Here is a 27,465-nt window from a genome sequence, read left to right as displayed (position 1 = left end):
TCGAGGGCAAGAATTCATTTGAATGTCAGAAACCTTTAGTTCGATCGTACTAGTTTGACATTTTATATTTCCACTAAGCTGATAGTCCGTATTTTTTTAATGAAAATAGTTGTAAAATACCTTAACACTGTAATATGGAGCGGTAAAATTGTACTATTTAAATAAAACGTCCGTAGGCTAAATACGTGTAAGAACATGTAATGTTTAATAAAAAGAAAAAAATCGTTTTGTTGCGATCACAGGTCGTTGTGGCAACCACTGTGCCTATACCTTTTTCATTCAAACCGCACCTCATATTTACGTTGTATATTTATTATTAATAAAATACAAAGTACGCGCATGTATAATACATTAAGCTTGGTATCTAAGAAGGATAATAAAAAAAGGAATAATAATATTGAGCGACTGAAATCCGATACCAAAAAATCATACTATGTACTAGCTTTATATACTACTCTACTGTAGTTGTAACAATACTATGTGTACGACAAAGAGAAACTTTATTTACAATGTTACACAATATGATATACATGCAGTTAATTTGCATTTTACTCTAACCAAGGGACGTATAAAAACTATTGCACGCGCCATTAGAGTTTTGTATTCTCATTTTAATTCAAGTAAATTTTCATGAACTTTTTTTGTTTCAGGTAAGTTTGTTCATTGGTATTACGGTTACTGTTGTCAGGTGTTGTTCGGAAGTAAGTTTTAATTTTAAGAGTAATAACAAAGGGCAAATGGCAAATGGAAAGAAGACAAAGCTACTAGAAATGGAATGAGACTGAAAGCGTATTACGCTGGACAAAAGTCGATGGTACTGGGTATTATATAGTGCTTAACGTTGTTACAGTGTTAACGACAGTTGTAATTAAAAAATAGACACATTTCGTTAGCTTGGATATAGTTTTTACTATAGGAAAACAAAATATACAAAATATAATAGACTGTATATTTTTTATTTTTTATCCCTATTGCATTATTTTTTCATCGGTCATGTTCTACGACGGCTTAAAATGCAAATTTTTCTCGGATTTACGTTACTTTAGCAATAACAAAAATTAATATAGCTTTTTTGTTCTTTCCTTTATTTTTAATATACCGGTAAAAAAATAACAGTATACTTGACCATAATTAAATTAAAAATAACGAGATATGTATTATATTTATATTTTCTATACCAGTGCACTGTAGTAACGTCAACAATAAAAATGCAAATAAATGAGCATCCGGGTATTATTATTACATTTTTCGTTATTTCTTTGGCTTCTATCAGCAAATTTAATTCATTGCTCAAGGCTACACGTTGAAGTAATTTTCTTCGTATCATTCACAAATGACATTTTCTATAATCTCATATTTGTTTTGATATTAAAAACAATAAACGATATTTTACAACAATAGTTTTTATTGAATTAATTAGCTGTATATTTCAACACCTTAACACGTAAAACACATTACGAACTTGAGTTAATAAATCCAATAACTGGTTAGTATTTCAACCCTACGACTATATTTTCTTTTCTTTCTCTCAATGCACTAAAACATTTGATACTTAGTTTTATACAGAAGCGTAACTAAAAAAACCTAGGAGGTTAGCTTGTTTTCATAAAGTTATTTCAGTTGGCGAAAAAGATTGATACTTTTAAAATCATTTTAGACGGGCATATCCAATTTTAAAAAGTCAGTCGATCGGTCAAATGGACTTGGTTGCCTTTTTAAAAAATGACTTCGCTACACTGCTGAGTTTAAACTGTAGTCGGATTTAGAATAAAAACCTAATTTATAAGATCTACATTTTATTCATCATCAACCTTTAATAAACCAATAATTTAAACCAAGTCAGTTGAAAAGACAAATTTCAATGTAGAGCTAATAACCTCCGCGCTTTCTCAAATGTGCCAGTAATTAATGTGCTTAGTCCAATGGGAATATCACATCAATTGCCATAAGTACTCGTCGACAATTTATTATAAATATTCGGGCATTATTATTCGATGCAAATATAATCTTATTCCAAGTACCATAGGCTAATTATCATTATTGATCACGAGTTTAACGCGGATGTTGAAAACAATATTATCATATGTTCGCTATTGTCTTAGAATACTCACACGTTTTAGTGTGAACGTAATTTAGTTAGATACGTAGGCCTACAACGTAAGACAAATATCAGATTCTGCTGTTTCAGATTAGTAGCTATTTTCCTAATGAACGCATAATAAAATAATGTCTTTCGAAAATTGTAGAATAATAGCGATATTGTTCTCTTTGACAAACCGATTTTGTGCAATCGCATCATATTGTAACTCACACGCCCGTCGATCATCAAAAGTAATTGTACCATATGGGAAACGTAATAGTTTCATGATATGCCGACGTTTTCTTTAAAATGATTTATTGTTTATTTTATTCATTATGCTAATAAAGGTTTCATATTACATTTTCACTAAAATCAAATTCAAAGCTTAAAAGAAGTGTTTGAACGCCTTCAGCTAAATATCTTGGCGATAATTACTTTATGCGGTATAGATCAAAAATCTTACTTTCACAGAAATCGTCTCACATTACATCTGTTTCTGGTATTTCTCACCTACGGCAATTATTAAATACTTACTGGCAATTGATCATTATTAATCGATGTTCGTCCGTATAATATAAAAACGAACAATACATGTTATGTTTTGTAGTATTTAGAGAATATCGTGTAAAATAATGTACTAATAGCTCCATTAGAAAGTAAACTTGTTATCTTTACAAATAATCATGTAAACATTTATTTGATTAATAATGACATTATATTTTTAAATGATTTGAGGGAGTTGAAAAATTGAACTTTCTTTAAGGAACAATCAAACTATGAAATGTTTAGTTTTCATTAGCCTATTTCATTAGGCTTTAACAAGAATGTATAGGAAATTGTAATTACAAAAAGTGCTACTTTTTAAATACGTGTAAGGTATGTTATCACATACGTTAGATTAAAAAACTTTTGCAGATCCGACGTCACCTTTTTATCTAATTATCTATATCCAGATTGGTACTAGAAAGTAGAGGTATAAACTATCCTAGCAAGTTTACCTTGTATATTACTCGAGTGCGTTTAATGATGCTTAAACTAAACAAAGTTTATCAAATTAATTTACTTAATTGCGTAATGTTGTTGAGTGAGACAATTGCATAACTCTTAATAAAACAAAATGTTTACATAGAATTTATCATCACATTGATCTTTCCTCTAACACATATGCTTACTAAAATTTAAATGGTAAAAATGTGTACTAGTAAATATTAATTATTATTTATTACTAAATATATTATACGTCTAATTTTTATTAAGAGCAGCATTGGAATATGATTTAAAAGGTTGTGCCTTTATCTAATAAAATGATATATGTTCTTTAAAATAGTATTCCATTAAAATTATTTATGTAATATTTTAATCTTGATTTAATAGAAAAACAATTAAAAACTATTTTATGAATAAATATTATTTTATCTATAGAAAAAATACCATTGATAAAATAAAATTTAATTCCTAAATATGTATTTTAAATTTAGTGTAAAAAGAGTAATTTTTCAATGTCACACTATCATTTAAAATTATATTCCTATTTTTTATTTTGAATTTGAGTGATAGTTCAATTGAATATAAAAGCATTTAATAAAAATGAATTATATTAGAATATTTCAAAAAGACTGGCTTTAAATATTCATTTTTTAAATATAACTAAAAAATAAGAAATATATATATATTGATGCGTCAGTTGTTCATTACCCTTTTTCAATGTTGGGTAAAACTATAAAATACTCTTAAGTTGTTGTATTTCTGCTTTTATTTCATTCGCACAGTGCACTAGGACTATCTATCGCGTTTCTTAACTTTAGTAGACCTGTTTTAGAAAATAGTTAAAAACAAAGTCTCTGGAGAAAAGTTTCCGTTATTTCCTCTAACCAGCAAGTTCCATTACAGAAGATGGGTCAGTAACGCGACAAGCATCGTCAACAAAAAAAGTACCTCTTTAATATTTGAACAGTTAGAGGGAAAAGTTTTCTCTTAAATTTTGCCAATTCATCAGAATTTATGTCATAAAATATTTCACGGATTTATAGACCAAACATTTTTGTAAATTAAAAGATAAAGAAAAATGGCAAAAAAAAAATGATTAGTTTTACATCCTTCTGTTTCCCGAACTTAGTATGTTTCGGAGGCCCTCTTTTACATGTTAGGGAGTCAAATATTGTTCTTTGCTAAGACAATGATGGACGGACGGTTATTATGGTCGATTTTCACTAGAGACCAGATACCACCAATGAGTAAATTACAAGAAAAATCTCGTTGGGATCCAGGGAATCGAAACCCACTAGGCCAGGACAACCCATTAAGACACTGAAAGAAAAATGAAAAAAATAAATTATGAAATTGTATTATTTTGATTGTTTTTAAAGTAATTTTTGTTTTATATTACCTTTGCATAGCAAATGAGTATATCTTGAGACTTCTAGCAAACAATTCAAAGATATTACGTTTTTCATATTATAAGGCCTCAAAACTAATTAACAAACTATTATTAAATTGTATATTACATAACTAATAAATATTTGTATTCAAGTAGCATGCATACATGTTATAAAAATGTTTTCCTATTCGAGCTGTGAATAAATATACATAAACGATCCGTGACTTTTATTTAAGGTCTTATACAACATCCGGACGAATTTTGACGCTCTCTAAGTTGACCTGTTAAAAGTTATAGTACAACTCCTTTTGTTAAAGACCGGAACTACTTTTGTGAACTTTGATACTCTCGGGAATAGCTATCTCTCTAAAACAACATTATTGATGGTACTGAGTCCATTCATCGAGTGAACAATTTACTAGGATGCAGTTAAAGATATTTGAACATTCCGGTGACGATCTATCCCATTTAACGAAATTATCTTTTCATTTCAACAAAGCCTTCTTACCTCTAGACAGCCTAGGGAAGTATTAATTCATTGAAGCGTTCTAGATACAAAGTATATTTCTACATTTACCGTATTATAAATTGTGTTCATGACACAATTTTGAAGGATTAATCCTGTGGTTTATATGCCTATAGAACTGCATTGTCAATAAGTGTTCACCTTATCTAAAATGGACAGTGTCACAAAATTATGAACTAGATAAATTCTAAAATATAGCAACACCTTCAGTGTAATAAGGAAAATATATTCAGGATGAAATTTACCTCTGTAATTATTTGATGTACTTATAAACTTATTAAATCTACATGGAGTATTAATATTGGAGTAGTTGACTGTGGTTTATAGTGCAACAACGATTTTTGCACTCTGTAATATTCAGTTATAAATTGATTGAAGTTCGCGTACTTACTTTACTTCTCTCTTTAACAATAAAAGTTAAACGTATCAATGATGCTTTAAATATATTCAATTTTTCGCCTTCATTAAACAAAAATTGAGATTTATCCGAATGAAAATTTCTCTAGAGACCCTTAGAATGTAATAAAATACAAGCGAAAAAACTAAACCACTTTTTCTATCATGTAAATAATTTCGGTCAATCGTCTCTTGGGATAAAATTCCATTATAACTCCACTGAACTTGTATCTAATTTCCGATGTTATTATATTGTGTCCAAAATTTAATTCGAAAAAACCTATCGCATATTTATCACACCTCTGTAACAGCCAATACTCCCCTACACTTTTACACCCATTTATTTTTCGTTACAGTATAATATTTTACACTTTTTTTAAAGTGAACTAAAGCTAAACTGTGACGATTGGACGTCAATATTACAAGTGTTGTAACCAAAGAATGATATTGCTTATTGTAGGTACAAATGTTAGGTAAATTCATTGTTAAAAACCATTGCTTTTTTTCTGTAGGTAATGTTGTCAAGTGAATTTGCACCGTTTGCTTTCGCCGCGTCATGTGCATTAACTGAATAGTGTACTTGAAGAAAATAAATTGTTTGTCTCATTCTTAGCTATTCTACTGTATATCGTGATTTATGTTGTGTAGATCTCATCGTTGATGTTATGTGCACACGTCATACACTCACCCTGTGTTGATGTCATTATTTACGTATTTGATTTAAGTCGAGAAAACATTCAACGTAATCATCAAATATGTGTTGCTCTAAATGTAGCGTAATTCTAAAAACTATAAAACTACTTAAAAAAATTCTTGGATCACATTAAATGAATTTTTATTTAAGAGATTTAGAGCGTACACTGTTTTTTAATAAGATTTAATTATTCATGAACACCGATTTAAATTAAGAATGGAATCAACATAACAAAAAAACAATTTTACTCGTAAAAATGTCCGATTTTTTGTAAACAAAGTACATAGGGAAAGAAATATTATAGCACAAGAACGAATATTGGTTTCTTTATTTTTTCAATTAGGTTACAAAACTGAAAATTAACTTTGATGTAAATTCAATGAAATTATACTTTAGGTGTCGTTTTCATCACATCTGCTTGTCTATGGTTTTTAACGAAAGTTGTAGCCAAATAATTAAAACTTAATTTCGACTAATATTCGGATTAATATAAAACGAGAAATTAATACATAAAAAATGACTTAGGTTTAGATATAAAAAATGTTCATATGATTTTTCACAAACGATGGAGATGTACAATGAAGTACTAAAATACTTTTAAGAGTAATATGAATTTTTTATACGACGATCTCGCTACATTTCGTGTCTATTGTCGTTATTATGTCTGTATCTGCTCTTTCAATCTTTCTTCTTAATATCACTTTCATTGTTCCATTAATAAACACTTGGCTAATACGTATATTAGCGTATTGTTTATTAGATAATTTTGCAATAACAGAAAAAGTATTCGACTTAATTAATAATGTAGCTTAGATCTTTAACGTTCTTGCAAATTAAGTTTAAAAAACTCTTAATTTTTCTTAGTTAGTGTTACTCGCTGTTAATTGTCGACTCTATAATACAGTGAGTAATTTCATAAAGAGAATTGATAAATTGTTACTAATATTATTACTTTTTAAAGAAGATGTAGAGTGAATGTAAAAATATATTGATGTTCAATTTATATGACAAAAATAGTCATAAAAACAAGTTGTATTGCTGACTATGTGTTGTTAAATTGGAAATGGTAATTATAATAACGTTTTCCTATGCTTGAGGGCGTGAATCTCCCTGTCAACACTACCTATGAAATTTCCACTGGTGTATTCATTTAATAATTAAATAAAATGCCAAAACAATTTAGTAAATGTGTTTTAAATTAAATTAGTTTATTTAAAACGAATCAATACTTTATAAATATTAAATACGAATAAATTTGTATATAATAGTAACAATTACCAAGTTCTTTTTTTCGAATTATTTATTTCAAACAAAACTCAAGAATATGTATAGTAATTTTATTTCGCAGCTTTTTATTAAAAGACTTAACTTGAAGCGTAACTATATTTTGTAATGAATAAAACTCTTAAATTTACAAAGTAGAAAACTTTTTACTCCAATAACTTGCCAGACAATTCAACCAACAAAAACGAAGCCTTAGATATATAGGTTATACATTTATATTTATATAGATCAGTAAAGTAAGAATTCATATAAAATCAATGGCGGTAAATGCCTAAATAAATTGTACGCGTTTACATTGGCATTCTCAAAAGATATTTATGATTATCAAATGTATTAAACGTAAATCTTTAACAGGACTATTGCAGTTACATTAACGAGATGTTTAGCCTTTAACTTTTATCACTAGCATTTTTGAAGTATTAATTATTTTCCACTATATATTCATCTAACCGAAATATATCATTACGCATGTTGTTTGGCGCTAATGAAATTATACATCTTTCTTTCTGATTATCTAATGTTTTTCATATAACTGCTATATGGACTACTAGGCTCTGCCTACCTGAACCAGGAGAAGTTTATAGGTAGCCCTACCATTTTTAATCATTGGCGAGAGAGATGTGCAAGGTAGAAGAATTCTTATCTGTGCTTTAAAGTAAAAAATAGAGCGTCTCTAAACCTGACTCCTTACCTTTTCTACTTCTTTTCTTCCTTTTCTACTTTTCTACTTTTCTACTTATATCTTTAAATTATAATATCTCAAATAGTATTATTAAAATACTGGTTATCGACCAGACAAAATTTTATTTAATTAATTGCTTACTTAGTGGAAAAAAAAATATAGGTTCCATTTAACTTTCAAATGATACCCCTAACATTTACTTTTAGAAATAATTTTACTTATAAAAAAAATTAATATTTATTAAAGTTCATAAAAATATATTAACAAAATATATGAGGGGAGTATTTTTAATAAATAATATTTTATTTTGTTCGTGGAAAATGAACATCGTTTCAAAATTATTAAATAAGGAAATAAAATCTTTAAAACTCGATTTAATTACTTAGCGACTTGGTATTGACATGGAGTTGTGGTCGTTTGAACTTTGAAATTTGTAGGTGTTCACTGAACCACCTACAAATTCAAACAACACCTATGTAGTAAGGTGAACACTGTTCAACTTGCTATATCGGTGTATTAATAATGTTATTTAACTACAGACTATATAATACAAAATGGCCAATGAAGAACTATCTAAAAAAGGAGGGTTAACGAATTGCCAGCCTCGTGGTCACTTGTTCAGCATTAATTATTATTAGTGTATTATTTTACAACTACAGTTCAAATTATTTTGACTATAGTAATTTATTTTTCACCGAAAACTAAATGTATATACTATAAATAGTTTATTAAATTTAAAATTATGGTTATTTTATAGTTAAATAGCTTTGATAAATTACTATAAGTTTTATATTCCCTTTTCATTGTTATTTGAAATTTGCATAACAAGTTAGCAATTAAAAAATTAAATAAGTAAAATTAAACAGTATTTCTAAGTTACATTTTTATGGTGAGCTAGTTTATATAATAATTATACAAGAATCAAAAAATAAAGTAACTAGAAAGCCTATTATATAATTATTCTATATGACATTGCGTGATTAAACACTAGTAGCAGTGGTAGTTTTCTCGGTAACCAAAGAAGGTATCGCCACCCTTTAAATATAAAAACGTAATTTCGTCCAAGGCGCCTATTAAATGCATTTTATTTTTCAAATAAATTAAAATAATTTTTTTACTAAAACGACATAATAATATTTAAATTACATTGATGAATACAAATAAAGTATTTACACTTTATTTTCAAATTGAGTGCTTAATATTAGAGGTTTGAGGGTTATTATTACTTTCTTCCTAAAAAATGTATTATTAAATTCGCCATGTTGTCACAGTAAACATTCAGTAGAAAACTCTTCAAAAATTTCAATTAATCTAAATTATTTTTAAATTTAATAATTAGTAATAATTTCGCGAAAGAAAAAAAATCTTGTATTAGTATTTACATCATTCATTATTAAACCCTCGCTTCGTTTTATAGATATTAAAAAGCGTTAAATGGCTATGTCACTGCTTTGTAATTTTAACAATAACAAACTTATCGCTTCATATTTAGTACTCCAACTAAACTAAAATTTTATAGCTTGAAAATTTCTCTACAAAATTAATTTCAAAAGTATGTACTTTATAACTAAGTAAATTTGAATGCTTCACTTCACTTAAAAAAGTTAGTAATTCAAAAGCGAAATTCATTGTAATTGATACAAAAAATTTACATTTCTCATTATAATAAGGACACAATAGCATAAATTATGAAAGCATAAAATATTATGGTCCACGGTTTTATTTTTATCCTGTTTTTGCTAACTAATAACACCCCAGTGTACTATACGCATGGTCATTTTTTCGAAATACATAAACGTTCAGCGAGCATAATTGATTGTTTTAAGCTGAAACGAGTGTACATAATACTGCAGCTCGGGGAATTCACCACCATGGGAATCGTTTGGTTGTGTTGTTATTATAAACTAAAATCAGCCGTTAATTTATTAATCATTTCAAAAATCCTTTAGTTAAATTAATGATATGGTTGTTTCTTTTACAACGTGATAATTTATTAAAAAGTGGAAAAAAAATCGAAGACTAAAAAAAATGGTAAAATTCAAAAGCTAATAAAATCCACCTTTTATGTACCTCCAACAAAACTCACCTTATCTTTTGAAAAACCTTTAAAGGAAGAAGTACAAGAGAGAATTCCGAGTGCTTTGGATAAATGTGGCAGGGGAATAATAAATGGAAATTGTGTGTACGTATCATACAACCATTGTTTGGCTTTTAATTGGGTTTCAACGGTGGCCTAATGTAATAAATCTGGAGAAGTTACAAGAGAACTTTATGCATGCAATGTTAGCGCGAACAATGTATAAAATAAGTCAGAGCTCTGTCTACGAAATTGTATTTAATCCCTCATTTGGCCATTCAAAACACACTCGCATCTGTTTTTTCTGTTCTTTTTTCTATTTGTATAATATCTACTAACATATAGATCACTTTTCATTGAAGTTGAATTTTGTTCGATCACGTTCATAGTAATCTCTTATCTGATGTCTTTCGTCTTTGTACCTCAACAAAGAAGCGATCATTTATACATAGCCCTTTGACAGAAGAGGTAATTAAGGCTAAGTTTACAGGTCACGTCGGGGAAAGCTAAAAGGAAATGAACATTGGTCGTGGTTACTGTTACTGAAGCATTTATAAAATACGAAAAATTCTATGGATATTTCATGCTTTAAATTCTCTACTTTAGTACATTTAATAAAAATATTTAAATATTAATTACACTGTATTAAAGTACATTGCAGTTATTGTACCACACCTTTTATTTTATTTTCTCTAGAAGCATCTTTTGCTTAATTACTAATAAATTTTTCAGATTATTTTTAATGTTTGAACTTTGTAAAAATGATTGTAAGTTTTTATTGCAAAAGAAATCAAAATTCCAAATTATGATAGTTTTGGGTAAAACTTTATCCTTTTCACTTTTTATATTGGTGTATCATATAGTTTAACAGACATCAATGTCTGATGTTATAAAAATTATATCAGTTTTGTCTGTTGAATTCCCAATGGTGTAAGCAATATTACCGAAACAATTGCATAACAGTCATATCGAAACAATAAACGGGTTTCTACTGCTTTTGGGTTTAATCGTTGACAGTGGATCTAAATATTATAATGGCAATGGATACGTGAACAATAAGCTGATCGACCGAGAAAACAAAGGCTGCTGTAGCACCTATCATTTAACATATGCTCTGCTAGGTGCTGACCACATATATAATACAATATGATTACACATAACAATAAATGTAGAACTGAAATGATTCTCAAATCATAATAGAATCATTTAAATATAATACGAAAGCAAACATGATATCATTATGACAGGCAAACAATGTGAGTAAATAGAAATACTTGTATGAATATATTTCTAGACATAATATGTCTAGAAATATAACAAATAAGGATTTTTATTAAAATATTATTTTAACAATTGAAAACAACTAATGAATGTTGTCTCAGATTATATCACAAATTTATTTTTTATTAAAATTATATTATTTGAGGATAAAATACATATTGAGGTAAACCAATTATTTTGTTAGTACGACATATACCATAATGAAAACTGTTCTTTATAATTCAATCCCACGCACTAAAACATTTTACTTCATCAAAATATCTAGGGGTTTTTATGAATAAAAAAAATTATTATTAACTTTACATATATTATTCAAGTTTGAAATTATTTCATTGGAATTATATGTTATACTGATGTCTGCACAATCCGTATACAGATATATTTTATCCTGTAAATCTATATAAACTATATTATCTATTTTTTATTATATTAAATCAACTTGTTTATTCTTTTATTTTTGCGACCTACATTTCATCAAGAATATGTCTTTAGACTATATTTAATATAACGTGTAGTAAAGTTGCCTTTTTATAAGTTCAAATATTTTATTGTACCACTCCGGTGTTTTGCGTAGAAAAATAATGCAGTTCTTGTGAATTTACCAGAACATCCCCATAAAGGCTTTTTAAAAAAACTATTCATCTTTAAATTTTCATTATAACTCACATAAAAAGAAAAAAATTCTGATGACATCACATAGAAACCATAACTATAGTCTGAAACCTTTTAAGGATAAATAAAATGTATGTGCCTTTACAATATTTATTTACTTAAAACTGTATTGAATGTATAATAAATTATTCATCTTGTCGTTGCATATTTTAAAAGTTGCATGAAAAAATTTTTATAATCATAATTCATAATCGTCAAGATTTTATTATAAACTTATTACTGCATGTAAGCTGTAGCTAATGGAGTAACTATCACTTTATCTTAATATGCATTTATCATTAAATTATTAAACATAATTCTATTTAGAAACCACTAGCTGTACATTCGTTAGTAATAAGGCATAGGAAACTTATCTACAACGATTGTAATTACCCTATTTAATGATTTCAGCTCGTTAAACTTGCATTGCTTTTTACCAGTGCCATATTTACGGAAAGACATTTGATACATTTGTATAGAGCCCCCCAACAAATATTAGTTTTATACAATTTATTATTATTCAGGATAATAAAATGTTAGTTGATAATAAGAACGGTAAGAAATTATAATAGAAAAAAAATATTATAGCAAACATACGTTTTGATGACAATATTGACAAGGTTTTTTAAACAAAAAACTAGAAAATGGTTGTCTACCCTTGAATATAAATTGTCATTTATTTTTATAAAAGTACTAGGACTAAGTAAAAGAAAAATTGATATCTGTTTATTTATGTATTTTGTTTTATTAATTATTTTATATTTAATACACATAAAACCTTAGTAAGTTACGAAGAGAAATACAACTTCCATAAAAAACTATTTAAATATATATAGTGAACAATAAAGATACAATTTAAAGATCTCATTTTGTCTTATTACATTTATATAATGAGAAATTAAGTCGGTAAATTTTTATATCACATTCTTTAAAAAAAAATTAAGATGTTTTAATATACAGAATGATTGATTTGTCATTGACCACTTGATTTCTGCTGAAACAATAATAATATTTCTGAAATATTTGGCATATTCATTTATTTATTTCTTGATTTATAAGTGGTTAAACATTTTTAAAATCTTGCCCTTTTTCTTATAAGGTTAACATTTTTTAATAAAAAAAAATTCTCATTTTAGGAGTAATTGAAAACCGTAAATCAATTATTTTGTATATATTTGAACAATGTTCAATGAACATAGTAATAATAGTATTTGTTATTAACTTTTATTTTATGTATTAATCATTGTTTGCGAGCAAAGCGAGAAAAATTATTTTTTAGGGTACCACCCTAGTTTTAAATTGTACTGAGCCCACGGCTTGGTAAATTAAGCACTGTTTTTTAATTTAGAATTTAATGACCGATTCAATATTATTAAACAATCGCTTTACATTATTAATATTTAGTGTTTACGATGTTTAAAAAATTACACTTCATTCATATCTTCTTTAGCTGTTTATTAATTAATAAATAGTAAAAATGAATTATTCTTCTTCTTCTTCGCCTTAATCCCAACTACTTAGGGTCGGCCACCGTTATCCTAAACTTCCATTTGACACGATCTCCCACATCTTCTACGCTCACATCAGCTGTCCTCAAATCGCATTCAATAGCATACCTCCATCTCTTTTTTGGTCTTCCTCTATCTCTTCTTCCTTCAACATTCATTTCTATAACTGTTCTTACAGCTTTCGATTCTTCTTTCCTCATACCATGACTAAACAATCTAAGTCTATTTTCTGTCATCTTATCCACGATTGACGCAACACCTNGAAGTAAAAATGAAAAATGTATTAAAATGTATAGTACAAATGAATTATAGACAAAAAATATAGACATTTATGTTATTAAAGACATTATGTATTTATTTACACTTTTCAATTATTACTTCGTAATCTGTTGAAAATTATATTAATTATCTCTAAAATATAATACTTGTATTATTACAATTATTAACGAAAATTTCATCTCTATCACTAATAAAAAATAATTTTTGTTATGTAATTAGTTTATAAAAAAATATTTATGTAGAATCGTGTTCTGATCTTGATTTTTAATGAAAAATCGATTGACTTAAATCGTTTCACTGTGGTGGATATTATACATTTCTTCTACATTATAATTTAAGTAGTAAATACATGCCTCATAAAAATATACTTAAAAACTATAAAGATGAAATCAATAAAAATATACGTGTGTGTTTAAGTTGACTTGCTACGATTTTCACGCACCTTAATATATCGGAAAACTTACGATGAATGGAAATTTAATGTTGAACACGCTAATAGTGATTTGGACAATTTTGTCATTAGAGATAACGAGTTTTAAACTAGCCAACTAGTACAGAAGGAAACTTAAGTGATAACTTTTAAATTGTGGTGTCGCATTGAGCTAATGGTGTAAAATTGTTCGACGTTGAATTTCTCTTAACGTATTAACGTTTAACTTTACAATTGAAATCTGCATGAAATCAGTTCTTATATCTATGCTGAGTATGTTATCATAAGGAGTAAAATATCTAATACTTTGTCAAAGCCATTGATGGTAGAATGATTCTTATTCATGGCAGAAGATGAAAAATCTCTATGATAAAAATCATCATGTCCTTATACCCCAGAATTTTATATTAATATATAAATTTATGTTAATATATCAAGATGTCATTATAAACTATTAAATATGCATAAATAACATTTTTCTTATTAAACGTATTTCAAATATTTAGTTGAATAGTATCCCATTGAATTTACGTATAAATAATAACTAAGACTTACATTTTAATGTGCAAAATTTGTAGGATTACTTGTTTTTCATATTAATTATCCTTAATTACTTTTAAATTGAATTTCATGTATAAAATTTTTAAAATAAAAAATATATATGATGAAAATTGTACTGAAAAGTTATGTAAACGTGGGTTTATCCCCTAATCTCCTCACATTTGACTGCCCTGTCGCAAGCTTTCATAATGATATCCATTTAGGTCAACAATTCAACTTTCACTGACGTAATTATGACACTTCTAAAGTTTTAGTTTGTTTATATGGACGTCCGCTGGATAGCAAAGGGAATAGTGACCCCTGCCTTGACTTTTTTCTTGACTAATTTTCCTGTGTATTATAAAATTTTGCAAAGTAACAATTTTTTTTGTTTAAATAAAACATATATATTTAAATCCCGAGATTAAGAGCATTATTATTATTTTTATTAATGTCAATTAGGTATGGTTTTTATTTATGACATTTATAGAGACACTTAATTTATTAACATTACATGCTACTACCAAAAAATATTTTATTTATAATTTTTACTGTTTGTTATATTGTTATGATTTATATTTATATGATATGTTGTCATAGCATATATAATTTTTAAGGGGAACTAATACGTTAACTGAGGAGACTAAGCTCCATCTTGTTTCGTCGATGTCGAGGATTCCAAAAATGCGTGATTTTCTATACAAACACCCCGTTTCTATTCCTTCTTATTTGGGTCTATTGAGCGAATAGTGAAACCAAATATTAAAAAAAATATTTTGTCTCCATGAATATATTCTAAGAGCTCAATTGTTTGTCTAATAAATTCCCGAATTGTTATGATTAATGTACCGCTCTTATATGAAATTTATATGATTTTATTTAAAATAATTACTTAATGTATATAAAATTTAATTTAATTTGTTGTCATTACAATCTTAATTCATTAAAATTGTATGCAGTTATTGAAGCTTATAATTAATTTTCTAAATATATAAATTTTTTTTCTTTTTTTATAGCCTTTAGGTAAATATATTCTAATTATTTAAACTAAATAATATCCGTGATTATAAACTTAAATATTTATCAGACGTTCTGTTTACTTGTTTTTTCTTTGATATTCGTAATTTCTGTAAATCTATCTATCTCTTAATTATTATCCAATGATGCAAACCATTTATTATCAAGAAATGGCTGTCAAGGTATTTCGTTAGTCTTTATTGTAGTTAATAGCTTAAGGCTTTGACATCCTTTCCTGTCAGTGAAAAGTAATGGAGTTAGATGTGAACTTGAAGGTATTTAAGTTCCTTTTGTGCATTATTACCTTACTATTTTAACGTCAAAAGATGTTATTACCAGAACTTTGTTTGATCTATCTAAGTGGATTTATAAATATATATATATTATTTATTAAAAACTAATTTGATTAAGAATTTTATTTACTTAAAAAAGTTTTTTATATTATTACGTTAAATATAATAGTAAACAAATAGTATTACAATAATAATACCCGAGTTTTACTGGATATCTAATAATTTATTTCCATATTAAAATAAATTTTCTAGTCAAGCATACTACGACTCCAATTCTATTTAATTTATTGAAATAATGCAAATTGTGTCATCTATTAATATATTCCTAGTGTAGATCATAAAGTATTATACGATTAAATTTTGTAATTTTTTTCTCAAACGTTTGTTATTTCTAATTTTTTTCTATTTAAAATAGTTATTCAAATTATTTATTATTTTATAATATAAATTTTGAAGAGATATTTTAAATATAATCATTTGCATGCTCGTCGCGTTAAGTGAAAATATTTATGCTAAACATGTACTGTAGTATAAAAAAACANCCAAATTTGTGAAACTTTGTTGTAGAATTTTATAGAAACAGCAATATTTTTCATTATAGGATGACATATCCCTTCTAATCTTCCCTAACTTTAACCTCAAAACATCATATAACCATATAGTTTTCAAGTTAATTAATAAAAATTTGTATAATAATAATTTTTATGGGGTGGGTTCAGAATAATTTAACAAATTTTATAAATGAATTAATACCCTACAAATACATAATTTAGACTATTAGACACATATATAACTAAATTAATTAACTTTAAAAGGTTACATAAATATAATGACTTTAAATTCTGAAAAATAATGTAATTTGTATAACTGTAGGTATATTTTAAATATAATCATTTGCATGCTCGTCGCGTTAAGTGAAAATATTTATGCTAAACATGTACTGTAGTATAAAAAAACAAACTTAGAATTTATTGAAGTCTGGAAGAGTAGTCCTTGGTATATCTCTGAAAAAGATGTATAACTTACGAATAAAGTGTAGATTAACGTTCGTTTTATTGGCTTAGCATTGCAATGGCATAACTTATACTTTATCTTGTTGGAGTATAAATAAAATAATATTTCCGGTAACCTAACCCTTCCAATCGAAAGAAAATTATACGAATATCATTACAATACATTTTTTCGTCCATAGAGATCTATCTTGTCATCTCTTTTTATATACACTCTAAATAATTATCTAGTATGAAAAAGTACAATTTAAATAAATCTTAGAAACCGCTAATCTTTTTATTAATTTAGATTGTAAAATCTGAATATGAAATTCACTGGTACCATCTATTGTCTTATTTTGAACAGTATTTCATTAGAAATATTTATCGAAGATTATTTATCTTTATCTATTATATGTATAGGAAAATTAAAAGTAACTTAACTATATTATTATGGTTTTTATTTTTAATCATATTAGATATTACACGATTTGATCAATTTTTGGTTTATTAAAATTTAGCTCTTCAAATTTTAATTTCAATAACTAATACCTATCATTTGTGCACATTGTAATGGCAAATATCATTCGAATGACTTCTAATGAGTGTGCAATAAAATATATTCAATATTATATTTTTACAGAGCAGTGGACCTGATGGACCAGCGCCAGTCCACTTTGAACCACAGGTGGCCGTTCTTTGTGACTCAAAATCAGATGCACCATATTATAGCCAATACATGTCAGAAAATGGTCGATGGACGTCTGACACAAAACGTAAAGTTGGATGCTTGAAGGAAAAAGTTGATATTTTGGATTATTGTAAAAAAGTAAAAATAATTATTTTTTTTATTATATCTTATATTTATATTATTCTATAAATAAACAGTTAGAATATTTTGTTTACAAATACGTTTTAAGAATATAAATTTTTTAAATTAATAAATTTAAAGAGCAATTTCAAAATTATATGTTTTTGAAATTAAAATTTGAGTTTTTTAGTATAGTTAATTTCTAATTGATTCAATATATCCGTTTTTATTTTTACTTGAATCTAATCTGGGAAACAATTTTTAGGTTTATCCGAAGAATGACATCACAAATATAGTTGAATCAAGCCATTATGTGAAGATTGGTAACTGGTGTAAAATGGGATACAATAAATGCAAGCATACGGATTGGGTGAAACCGTACAGATGTCTTGGTAAGCGTTTAGTTTAGTTTTTTTATAATTACAGACTTTATGGCCTATCTTGTGGCCAACCCAATATCCATACAAGAACCGCCCACCTCAGCCTACAGCTCTTAACGATTCCAATAATTATTTAACATTTATTTATCATTATACTACAACTTATTTTTCAACAGAAGGACAATTTCAAAGTGATGCGCTTTTAGTTCCCGAGAATTGTATATTCGATCATGTTCATAATCAGAGTAAATGCTGGCCGTTTGACCGTTGGAATCAAACAGCTGCACAAGCTTGCCAAGATCGTGACCATAATTTAAGAAGTTTTGCCATGTTACTACCATGTGGAATTTCCTTATTTTCTGGCGTCGAGTTTGTGTGCTGTCCATTTAAAGGTAATAACTTATAACATAACAATTTAATAAAATGGACGATAATGTATATTTATATTTACTCCAAATAGATTAAATTTATTTAAAAAAAAATACATTTTAAAATAGAAATTATAATAAACTTATTTAATTTTATTCTAAACAATAAATTTGATTTTTTTTTACTGAAAAATTTGTTGTAATTTAAAAAAGAGTGATGTCTGTTTCTAAAAAAATCCTAAATTAATTTTTAAGCTTTCAAATATAAGAATAAAACAATTTTTACTTGTTATTACTGAACTTACTAAAATTAATTTTATAATTGTACTTGTATTAATTTATATGGTAACTCTAAATTTTAATATTTATGAAATTCCTTTCTATAGTTTCTTATATTATAAATTATTGATATGTTTAATTTATTATACATAATTTATTCTGATTTTATATTTGTTATGTAGATAAAATTCAATTGAAGAAAACTGTAACAACTGCAGCTGATAGTCTTTTATCATCTGATCAGTTTGATGTGGAAGAAGACATCGATGATGATGATGACGATGATGACGATGACGATGACATAAATGATGAGGAAGACGACGATGACGATTATGATCATTATGATGATACACCGATTCGTACACCTTCGACTACGACGACAACCACCACAACCACAGAACCTCCAACTACTAGGAAAATATCAACAACTACAACTATTACAACTTCAGAATCATCTTCCACTGAAAGTTCACGCACTACGCCTTCTGGGCCAGTAAGGAACTTACCTACGCCAGATACCTACTTTACACATTTTGATCCTAGAGACGAGCATAAGTCATACAAAGAAGCTTTGAACCGATTAGAAGAACTTCACCGCGAAAAGGTAACAAAAGTAATGAAAGACTGGTCAGATCTTGAAGAACGTTATCAAGAAATGCGATCCAAAGATCCACATATGGCTGAAGAATTTAAACAACGTATGACTTTAAGATTCCAACAAACTGTTCAATCATTGGAAGAGGAAGGATCAGCAGAAAAACATCAATTGTTTGCTATGCATCAACAAAGAGTAAATGCTCACATTAATCAGCGAAAGAAAGATGCCATGAATTGTTATATACACGCTCTTAATGAAAATACACCAAACGTAAGTAATTTATTAATATATTAAGCACTCTTTGCCTTTTATATTTCATTTTATAGTTTTTGAAATTTTAAAACATGTTCACTTTTTAGACGCATAAAGTACAAAAGTGTCTACAAAAACTTCTGAGATCTTTGCATAAAGATCGTCATCATACTATAGCTCATTACCGACATTTATTGGCGTCTAGCGTAGAGTTAGCCGAACGTGAAAAGTCCATAACTTTAGAACACTTAGTTGACATTGATCATATGGTTAACCAGTCATTGCAAATGCTTGATAGGTAAAACAGTATAGAATTAATTGATTATTATGATTTAAAATATTTAATTGTTTATTTATTGATTACTTTATAGATATCCATCACTTTCTCGTAAGATATCTCAATTAATGTCTGATTATATTCAAGCACTTAGAAGCAAAGATGATACTCCTGGATCTTTATTAACAATGACAAGAGATGCTGAAGCAAGCATATTAGATAAATACAAGTCCGACATATCCCAAGATGGTAATAAAGGATTAAATTTGGCAAACTAATTTTATATTAATTATTTTGCTTTTAACACCAACGTTTCAGATAAAGATCACGAAAGGTATTCAGCAGAGAAAGACCACAAAGAACCTAAGCGTGAACAAGTAGAGTCTAAGGAGGCTAAATTAGAAGTTGAAACCGCAGCTGAATTTGATGCTAATGAAAACATAACTCCTCAACGACCGATAACTCAAACTCCACAACCAACAGCTGCAAAACCCGAACAAATAGCAGCTGTTCAACATCATGATCATGACTCAGAACCTAAGATTTCACATGCTCAAGTTCATGATATGAGTCTCGGAGAACCGGTAATTAATATTTTTTATTTAATAGTGAATATCTATTAACAATTAAATTAAATACATAATTATTAAAAACATTTTTTAGTCATTCTCAATTCGAAGAGAAGGATTCCATCGAGAATCTCGAAGTGTGTATTTGACATTGGCATTTGCTGGACTTTCATTAATGGCCGCAATTTGTGTTGGAGTAGCGGTTATACGCCGACGAAACGCTAAATCACCACAAAATCAAGTAATATTTAAATACCCGTGAAAAACTTTTGTAATATTACTAAGTTTTTCATTTGTTTAAAGGGTTTTATTGAAGTTGATCAAGGTACATCACAAGAAGAACGTCATGTAGCCAATATGCAGATTAACGGATATGAAAATCCTACTTACAAATATTTTGAAGTTAAAGAACAATAAGTAAGCGGTAAAACTTAATTTTAATAAAATATAATTATTTTTTTAAATATATACACAAGAATAAAAATATTTTATTATCTTTATCCAGGAACGTAATAACATCCTTAGTAGAGAGATACGTACTTAAGGAGGCGACTTTAACCACCCAGCAAAGTTTTTAATTATATAATAAAATAATACATAAATTATAAAAAAGTGAATGTGCATGATGCTATTATATATATGTACACATTTATATATAAATAAATATACATAGGTACAATCAAATATAATACTATAGATCATATTGATTACAAAATAAACTTCTTATAGTCTAGCTGTAGTTTAAAAAGTCTCATAAATATAAAATCAATATTGTCGCAAATCCATCTGCTATTAACACATATCCATTATTCACTTAAAAATTCGAACAATTAATTTGTCATTCTAGTCAAAACAAGCTTATTTTTGTTAGTCATGTTTGACATTTACAGTACCGCCAAATCTCATTATCGAATAAAAACGTGTACATTGTAATTACCCTCGACTTATGTTTAGCGCTTTTTTTTTTTTATTATATTATAAGAAATAAAATGTATTAAGTTAGCCGTATTATAAGTAAGATTATTAATTTATAAAAAAATATGTAAAACGATGAAGTGAGTAAAATAAAATCATAACTGAACATCATTATATTATGTTATAGTAACATGAAATTAATTAAATCAATTTTACCATTTTTGTTTATAAACATTATGCCACATAAAGTCAAAAACATTTTATAAAAATGACAATAAATTAGCAAAATAGTAAACCTTATTTTAAAGAACATCTTAACACTCATAATAAGAAAAAAAAGAAAACAATTGTCATAAGCTATAATTTTTACTCACTTTCTTCTGGTGTATTGTACATCATGCTTGTTATTATCTTTTTAGTTAGTTTATAGTTATTTTATTTAACATTTTTAACATTTTTTTTATTGTTAAAACACTACCTATTAGAACAAATAAGATTATTCCTATGAGTTACTTTATTTTTTATCATCACTCTATAACATATACCTATCAAAAATTATAAATAATTATAGGTAGGATTATGTATAACTTAAGCTAGACAAATACTATAATAATAGTAATAATTATATTATAATTTATACTATTTTTTTGTAAAGTTAAGAATAAAATGGATAAAAAATATGTTTTTGAATATTATATTATAACTTATTATATTAACAATAAGTGTTTTTCCAAAATGTTATCATTACCTACAAATAATGTATGAATAACTAATTTATTTATAATAATAAAATTGTATACATTAAATGAAATGGTTGACTGTAATATTTTTGAGTAAGTTTTTATTTGGTTTTCATAAATTAAAATACTTGCAGCAGTGGCGTGCACAGAGGGTAGGTCGAGCAGGTCTGGATCACACCTATTAATATACGTTATCAAAAGGTCTCTGGAGAGGTTAGACTAGGATACTATATATTCAAACTATAATAATTATCACCATACCTATCCTAAGTTTTAGTCTTAGACACGTCTCTGATTTACATTATTATAAATAAATAGTACACTTTTAAATTAATTTTAATAAATAATTTACTATAAATTGTGAGGTATTAGCTGTATAATCTTATTAAGGTTGTAGCTAACATTCTACTAAAATAATTTTTTATTAGAATTTTTTCCTTTATTAATAAATACTATATCTGTTATAAATGTACAAAAAGATAAAATAAATATATGACGCATTGCTTGATGAATAAAACCATAAATGACAATTTTCTAATGATTTATTTATTTATTATTATTATTAAAACAAATTTTTATTGATTCTTTATTATTTTATTTAAATTTTCGTTCAGTAGAAGTTAGAATTTGTATTTCCAAATGAAAAATAATAATTATTAAAAAAAAACACTAGTCAAATTAATGCGAATGAGGATGGCTGATGTGAGCGTAGATGATGTGGGTCATCGTGTCGAGTGGAAGTTTAGGAAAAGAGTGGGCCGACCCAAGTAGTTCTGATTAAGGCGAGGAAAAAGAAGACGAAGACTGTGGTCAAATTGATAACTACTCAGATATGCATCGTAGCTAACATATACTATTATAGTATTATAATATTATTAATTACTACTATTTTACTGGAAAACCATAAAATGTGATATATTTGTAAATCATAATAAATTACTATCAAAAAACGATTTAATGGTTTTTACAGAAAAACATAAGTAAAAAGTATCTTAATAATTACTATCTAAGAAGCAGAATAGTTAAAGTCCATAATTGTAATTTTGCAGAATTAAAAAACCTTTGTTTTCTTATAAGTAGGATTGTGCGTTTATAAAATTTTTTTGAACTACTTCTGATATATCCAACTCGTAAAATATTTTTTTAGCAATATGCCTAACAAAAAATAATATAGTTAAAACCATAGAATTATCGAGGATTTATTAATATGATTAGTATTTTAATTGTACGATTTTAATTAAACGTTATTAAAGTATTAACTGCACAAATTAATATATAAAAAACTATTTTTTTCAACTTAAATTTTGAAAATGTTTCGGAAAGTCTGACACTTTTATATATATCTTAAATTAAAGCTAATGTAATATACTTTATTATGGTAAAAAAAAATAAATATAAATATAAAAAAAAATTATATTGATTTGGTTATTTTTAAAAAAGTTATAGCAATTTTAAGTAAAAAAAATTGAAAAAATTTCGAATATTAGCGATTTTTAAATTTGTAATTTTTTGGAGGTTTCCCCCATTTACGGGGAACGAGGGATTCTTTTTCAATTTTTGAGGGTAATGTCTTCGACTAGATACGATTTGTGATATTTTGACATATCATTGAAAGAAATCGGTTCGGTGAGAGCTGAGAAAAAGTGGTAACAAACAAAAAAAAAAAAAACACATCTTAGTAAAACCAATACCTTCTCAGCTTCGCATCGAAGCTAAAAAATTTCCATTTAGTGTTAAGAGTTACACTACTTAAAATGTAACTATATTTATATTTAACGTATATTACCTATACGTTTAAAATATTATACAAAGTTAATATGATTTTAAATAATCATATGAGAAATTTTAAAATAACAAATCAAAAATTTTCAAATGTTCAGATATTAAAGGAAAATACTTTATAACATAATTTAAGGAATTCATTACTTATAAAAAAATGTATGTAATAATCTGCAATGTAAATGATATATATTGTTCTAATAAATTTCAAGTTTTGTTATATAATTATGTACGTTATACAATATAAATAAGATAGAAAACGATTCTTTTACTGGCCAACGACCATACCACGTTGAATGAAACCAGTTCTCATCCGATCACTGAAATTAAGCAACGTCGAGCGTAGTTAGTACACTTGAATGGGTGACCGCTTGGAAACACTAGTGCCGTTGGCATTTTTTTTTTAAAAATGAATTTCTTTTACACTTTTACAATATAGTATAAATAAATTATGTATTTGCGATAGCATAAATAAGATGATAAAATTTATTTACAAAAATACAACAGTTTATACTTAATATTAGCTGTTATTGATAAAGTGTAGTATAGTGTGTTCATCGTTTTTAACTAAAATATACGAAATTACTGATTACACGAAGTTAAATTTCTATTTAGATATCAAGTTTATAAGAAATATAACCAAACAAAAAGTAAAAAAGAATTAAAAAATTGCCAACGGCACGCAGTGTTCCCAAGCGGTCACCCATCCAAGTACTAACTACGCCCGACGTTGCTTAACTTCAGTGATCGGACGAGAACTGGTGCTTTCAACGTGGTATGGTCGTTGGCAAGTGCACGGTTGTTTTCTATCTTATTTATATTGTATAGCATACGTGATATAATGACCGTTTCCCTACGATAAACTTCTATACTGCTTTAGGTTATAAGGGATATTTTCTATTTGGTTGCTTTATCATTAAATTATCTACAGAGTGATTTAAATCTGGTAAGACACTTATTTTTTCAGAAACTATTGATTATTTAAAATTTTTGTAAAAAGAAAAATTATTAAGTTTATAAAACTCTACAATAATATGAAGTTAAAAAATTTTTTTTTATCCCTTCAGGGATAAATAAGTTTATTTATAATTTTTTTAAATGGGAACCACTAATTTTGTTTTGATAATAAGATAGAAAAAAAGAATTACAAATCATTTTTTTCTGATCCGAACAACCGTTTACGTTTTATAATTGCTTAAAGATTTTGACTTCCAGGAAAAATGCTGTCATTTATTATGTTTCATAATATCGGTGGCAGTGCAACCGCTATTTTTGTTAGATCCTTTAGTCTTACAAAACCATAGACTTAGCTATTAATATTACACCGAAAACCCAGTTTGAATCTATTATTGTAATCACTCATTTAGTGTGTGGTACATTTTTATAGCTAATTTACCTGTCATAACATGATCAATAAAATTTGGTTTATGCAACAGCAAATAAAAACAATGACTTCTGTGTTTAATATAGTAAAATGACAATAGTAATTTGGCAAAAAATCACTTAACTTTAACAAGCTGTAACGGACGATCCGTTAATCGGATAAAAAAAATTATAAGAAAAATATTGTTTGTAATTTTTTTTTTATCATATTATAAAGTTAAAAATAAGGGTTCCCATTTAAGAAAATTATAAATAAGGGTTTTTTTCCTTGAAGGGACGAAAAAAATAATGGTTTGACTACATATTATAGTAGAGTTTTTTGANTTCCTTGAAGGGACGAAAAAAATAATGGTTTGACTACATATTATAGTAGAGTTTTTTGAACTTGATATTTTTTATCTATAATAAAATTAAAAATTCTCAATATTTTCTGAGAAAATGAGTGTCTTACCAGATTTCAATCACCTTGTATATTAAAAAATTAAGTTTAACATATAATAAAATTTAAAATTCTCAATATTTTCTGAGAAAATGAGTGTCTTACCAGATTTCAATCACCTTGTATATTAAAAAATTTAGTTTAACATAAGAAANAATCACCTTGTATATTAAAAAATTAAGTTTAACATAAGAGACAAAGATATATTTTATAAATAACCAATATATTTATACATATGTTATTTTATTATACATTCAAATTTGATATTATTACATAACATATATAATAATGTTTAAATTTCTTAAAAAGCATTACAATTTTTTTTTTCAATAACTGAATATCAGAATAATATTTTTAAATTATTTCTTCGTTTATTAATATGCTTATTCAAAACATGAAATTTATTTTATTAAATATTGACATAAAATAATAACTGAAAACACATAAAGTTATGATAGGATGTGTTTATAACAAAATTTTAAATAATTATTTGAAAATATAATTAAGAAATTCGAAGAATTGTGTATTAGATATGTAGAAACAAATATTTTTTTTGAAAATTTAAATATTAAATAAAGTAATATGTTGAGCAAAAAAAGAAAGAAAAATTATCCATTTCATTATATGTATTAATAATTATTTAAAGTCTTATGAATTTTTTGATAAAATGGCCACGTCTGCCATAAATATCAACGGCTCTCACAGCAAAATAATACTTGTATCCTGGTATGTATCCAGCCAAAAAGTATTGCATTGGATTTGAAGATGATGGAATATCATTTATGAGAATCCAATAGGGAGAGTTTTCATAAAGATTACTCCAATAATATAGTTCATAATAACAAATGTCCTCATGACGTTTTTTTAATTCTANATAATAACAAATATCCTCATGGCGTTTTTTTAATTCCATCTCCCATTGAAGCATCAGGAACATTTCATTTTTTTTTATTGTAAGACTGATTGGCGCTGGTGGGATATTATTCCGGCCAGGCTCGTTTTCAACAGGCAACGGTGGCGGATACCTGAGATTTGTTCTTCCCATAGATGGAAAGTATGTTCTGTGTTCTAATAATAACGGTTCTTCAAAATCACTCACGCATTCCATTTCTACAAAAATATTATCAATTTAATCAAATATTGCGAAAAAACGTGAAAAAATTAATTATCTAGTAAAATATGTTAGGAAGTAAAATTACGGAGTGCAGTTATTTTCTTAGAAACAATGTTGATTATTTAATAATAAGTTATGTAATCATAGAAACAAAACTGCAAATAAATATGTGAAAATGAGTGCAGCTAATGTTATTGGCCTATGAATATAAATACTTGTAAAATGTTCTTATTTAATTTCTAACGCAAAACGAATTTTTAGGGGGTTATTATATTAATATTATTTATACAATATTATATTAAAAGATCAAAAGTTCTAAAAAATTTTATGCATGGAGAAACACTATATGTTATTGCAACTCTATCGCCAATTATCAATCCGAATTAAGGGGAAAGTGACGCCCCGTGGCCAACGAGCTTATCTAGTGGGACCCTTATTCTCGTATTTTACTAGTCTA

The 27,465-nt window shown here is 26.6% G+C and overlaps 1 protein-coding gene, 1 non-coding gene and 1 pseudogene across 3 annotated transcripts in view; 2 read left to right on the top strand and 1 right to left on the bottom strand.

The window, feature by feature from the left end:
* Positions 1-22,377, top strand: part of LOC126903599 (amyloid-beta-like protein) — a 50,773-nt gene extending 28,396 nt beyond the window's left edge. Inside the window, exons 2-11 of one of the 2 annotated variants that reach the window (XM_050681884.1) lie at positions 17,748-17,933; positions 18,181-18,307; positions 18,472-18,687; positions 19,125-19,810; positions 19,900-20,090; positions 20,164-20,318; positions 20,388-20,653; positions 20,733-20,879; positions 20,942-21,062; positions 21,144-22,377. In XM_050681884.1, coding sequence (XP_050537841.1) covers positions 17,748-17,933; positions 18,181-18,307; positions 18,472-18,687; positions 19,125-19,810; positions 19,900-20,090; positions 20,164-20,318; positions 20,388-20,653; positions 20,733-20,879; positions 20,942-21,055 — 2,088 coding nt within the window. In that variant the 3' untranslated portion in view covers positions 21,056-21,062; positions 21,144-22,377. The remainder of the gene's footprint in view (positions 1-17,747; positions 17,934-18,180; positions 18,308-18,471; positions 18,688-19,124; positions 19,811-19,899; positions 20,091-20,163; positions 20,319-20,387; positions 20,654-20,732; positions 20,880-20,941; positions 21,063-21,143) is intronic. The other variant, XM_050681883.1, reaches the window with a different exon arrangement.
* A 1,969-nt stretch (positions 22,378-24,346) lies between these two features.
* On the top strand, positions 24,347-24,467 carry LOC126906458 (5S ribosomal RNA; annotated as a pseudogene).
* Positions 24,468-24,742: 275 nt separating this feature from the next.
* Positions 24,743-24,861, bottom strand: LOC126906443 (5S ribosomal RNA). Its single transcript, XR_007704259.1, has one exon. It is a non-coding gene; the product is annotated as a 5S ribosomal RNA (ribosomal RNA).
* Between the last annotated feature and the right edge of the window lie 2,604 nt (positions 24,862-27,465).

Source organism: Daktulosphaira vitifoliae, unplaced genomic scaffold (assembly GCF_025091365.1).
Source record: "Daktulosphaira vitifoliae isolate Bord-2020 unplaced genomic scaffold, ASM2509136v1 Scaffold_4, whole genome shotgun sequence".
NCBI lineage: Eukaryota > Metazoa > Arthropoda > Insecta > Hemiptera > Phylloxeridae > Daktulosphaira > Daktulosphaira vitifoliae.
This window is presented reverse-complemented; position numbering and strand designations above follow the sequence as displayed.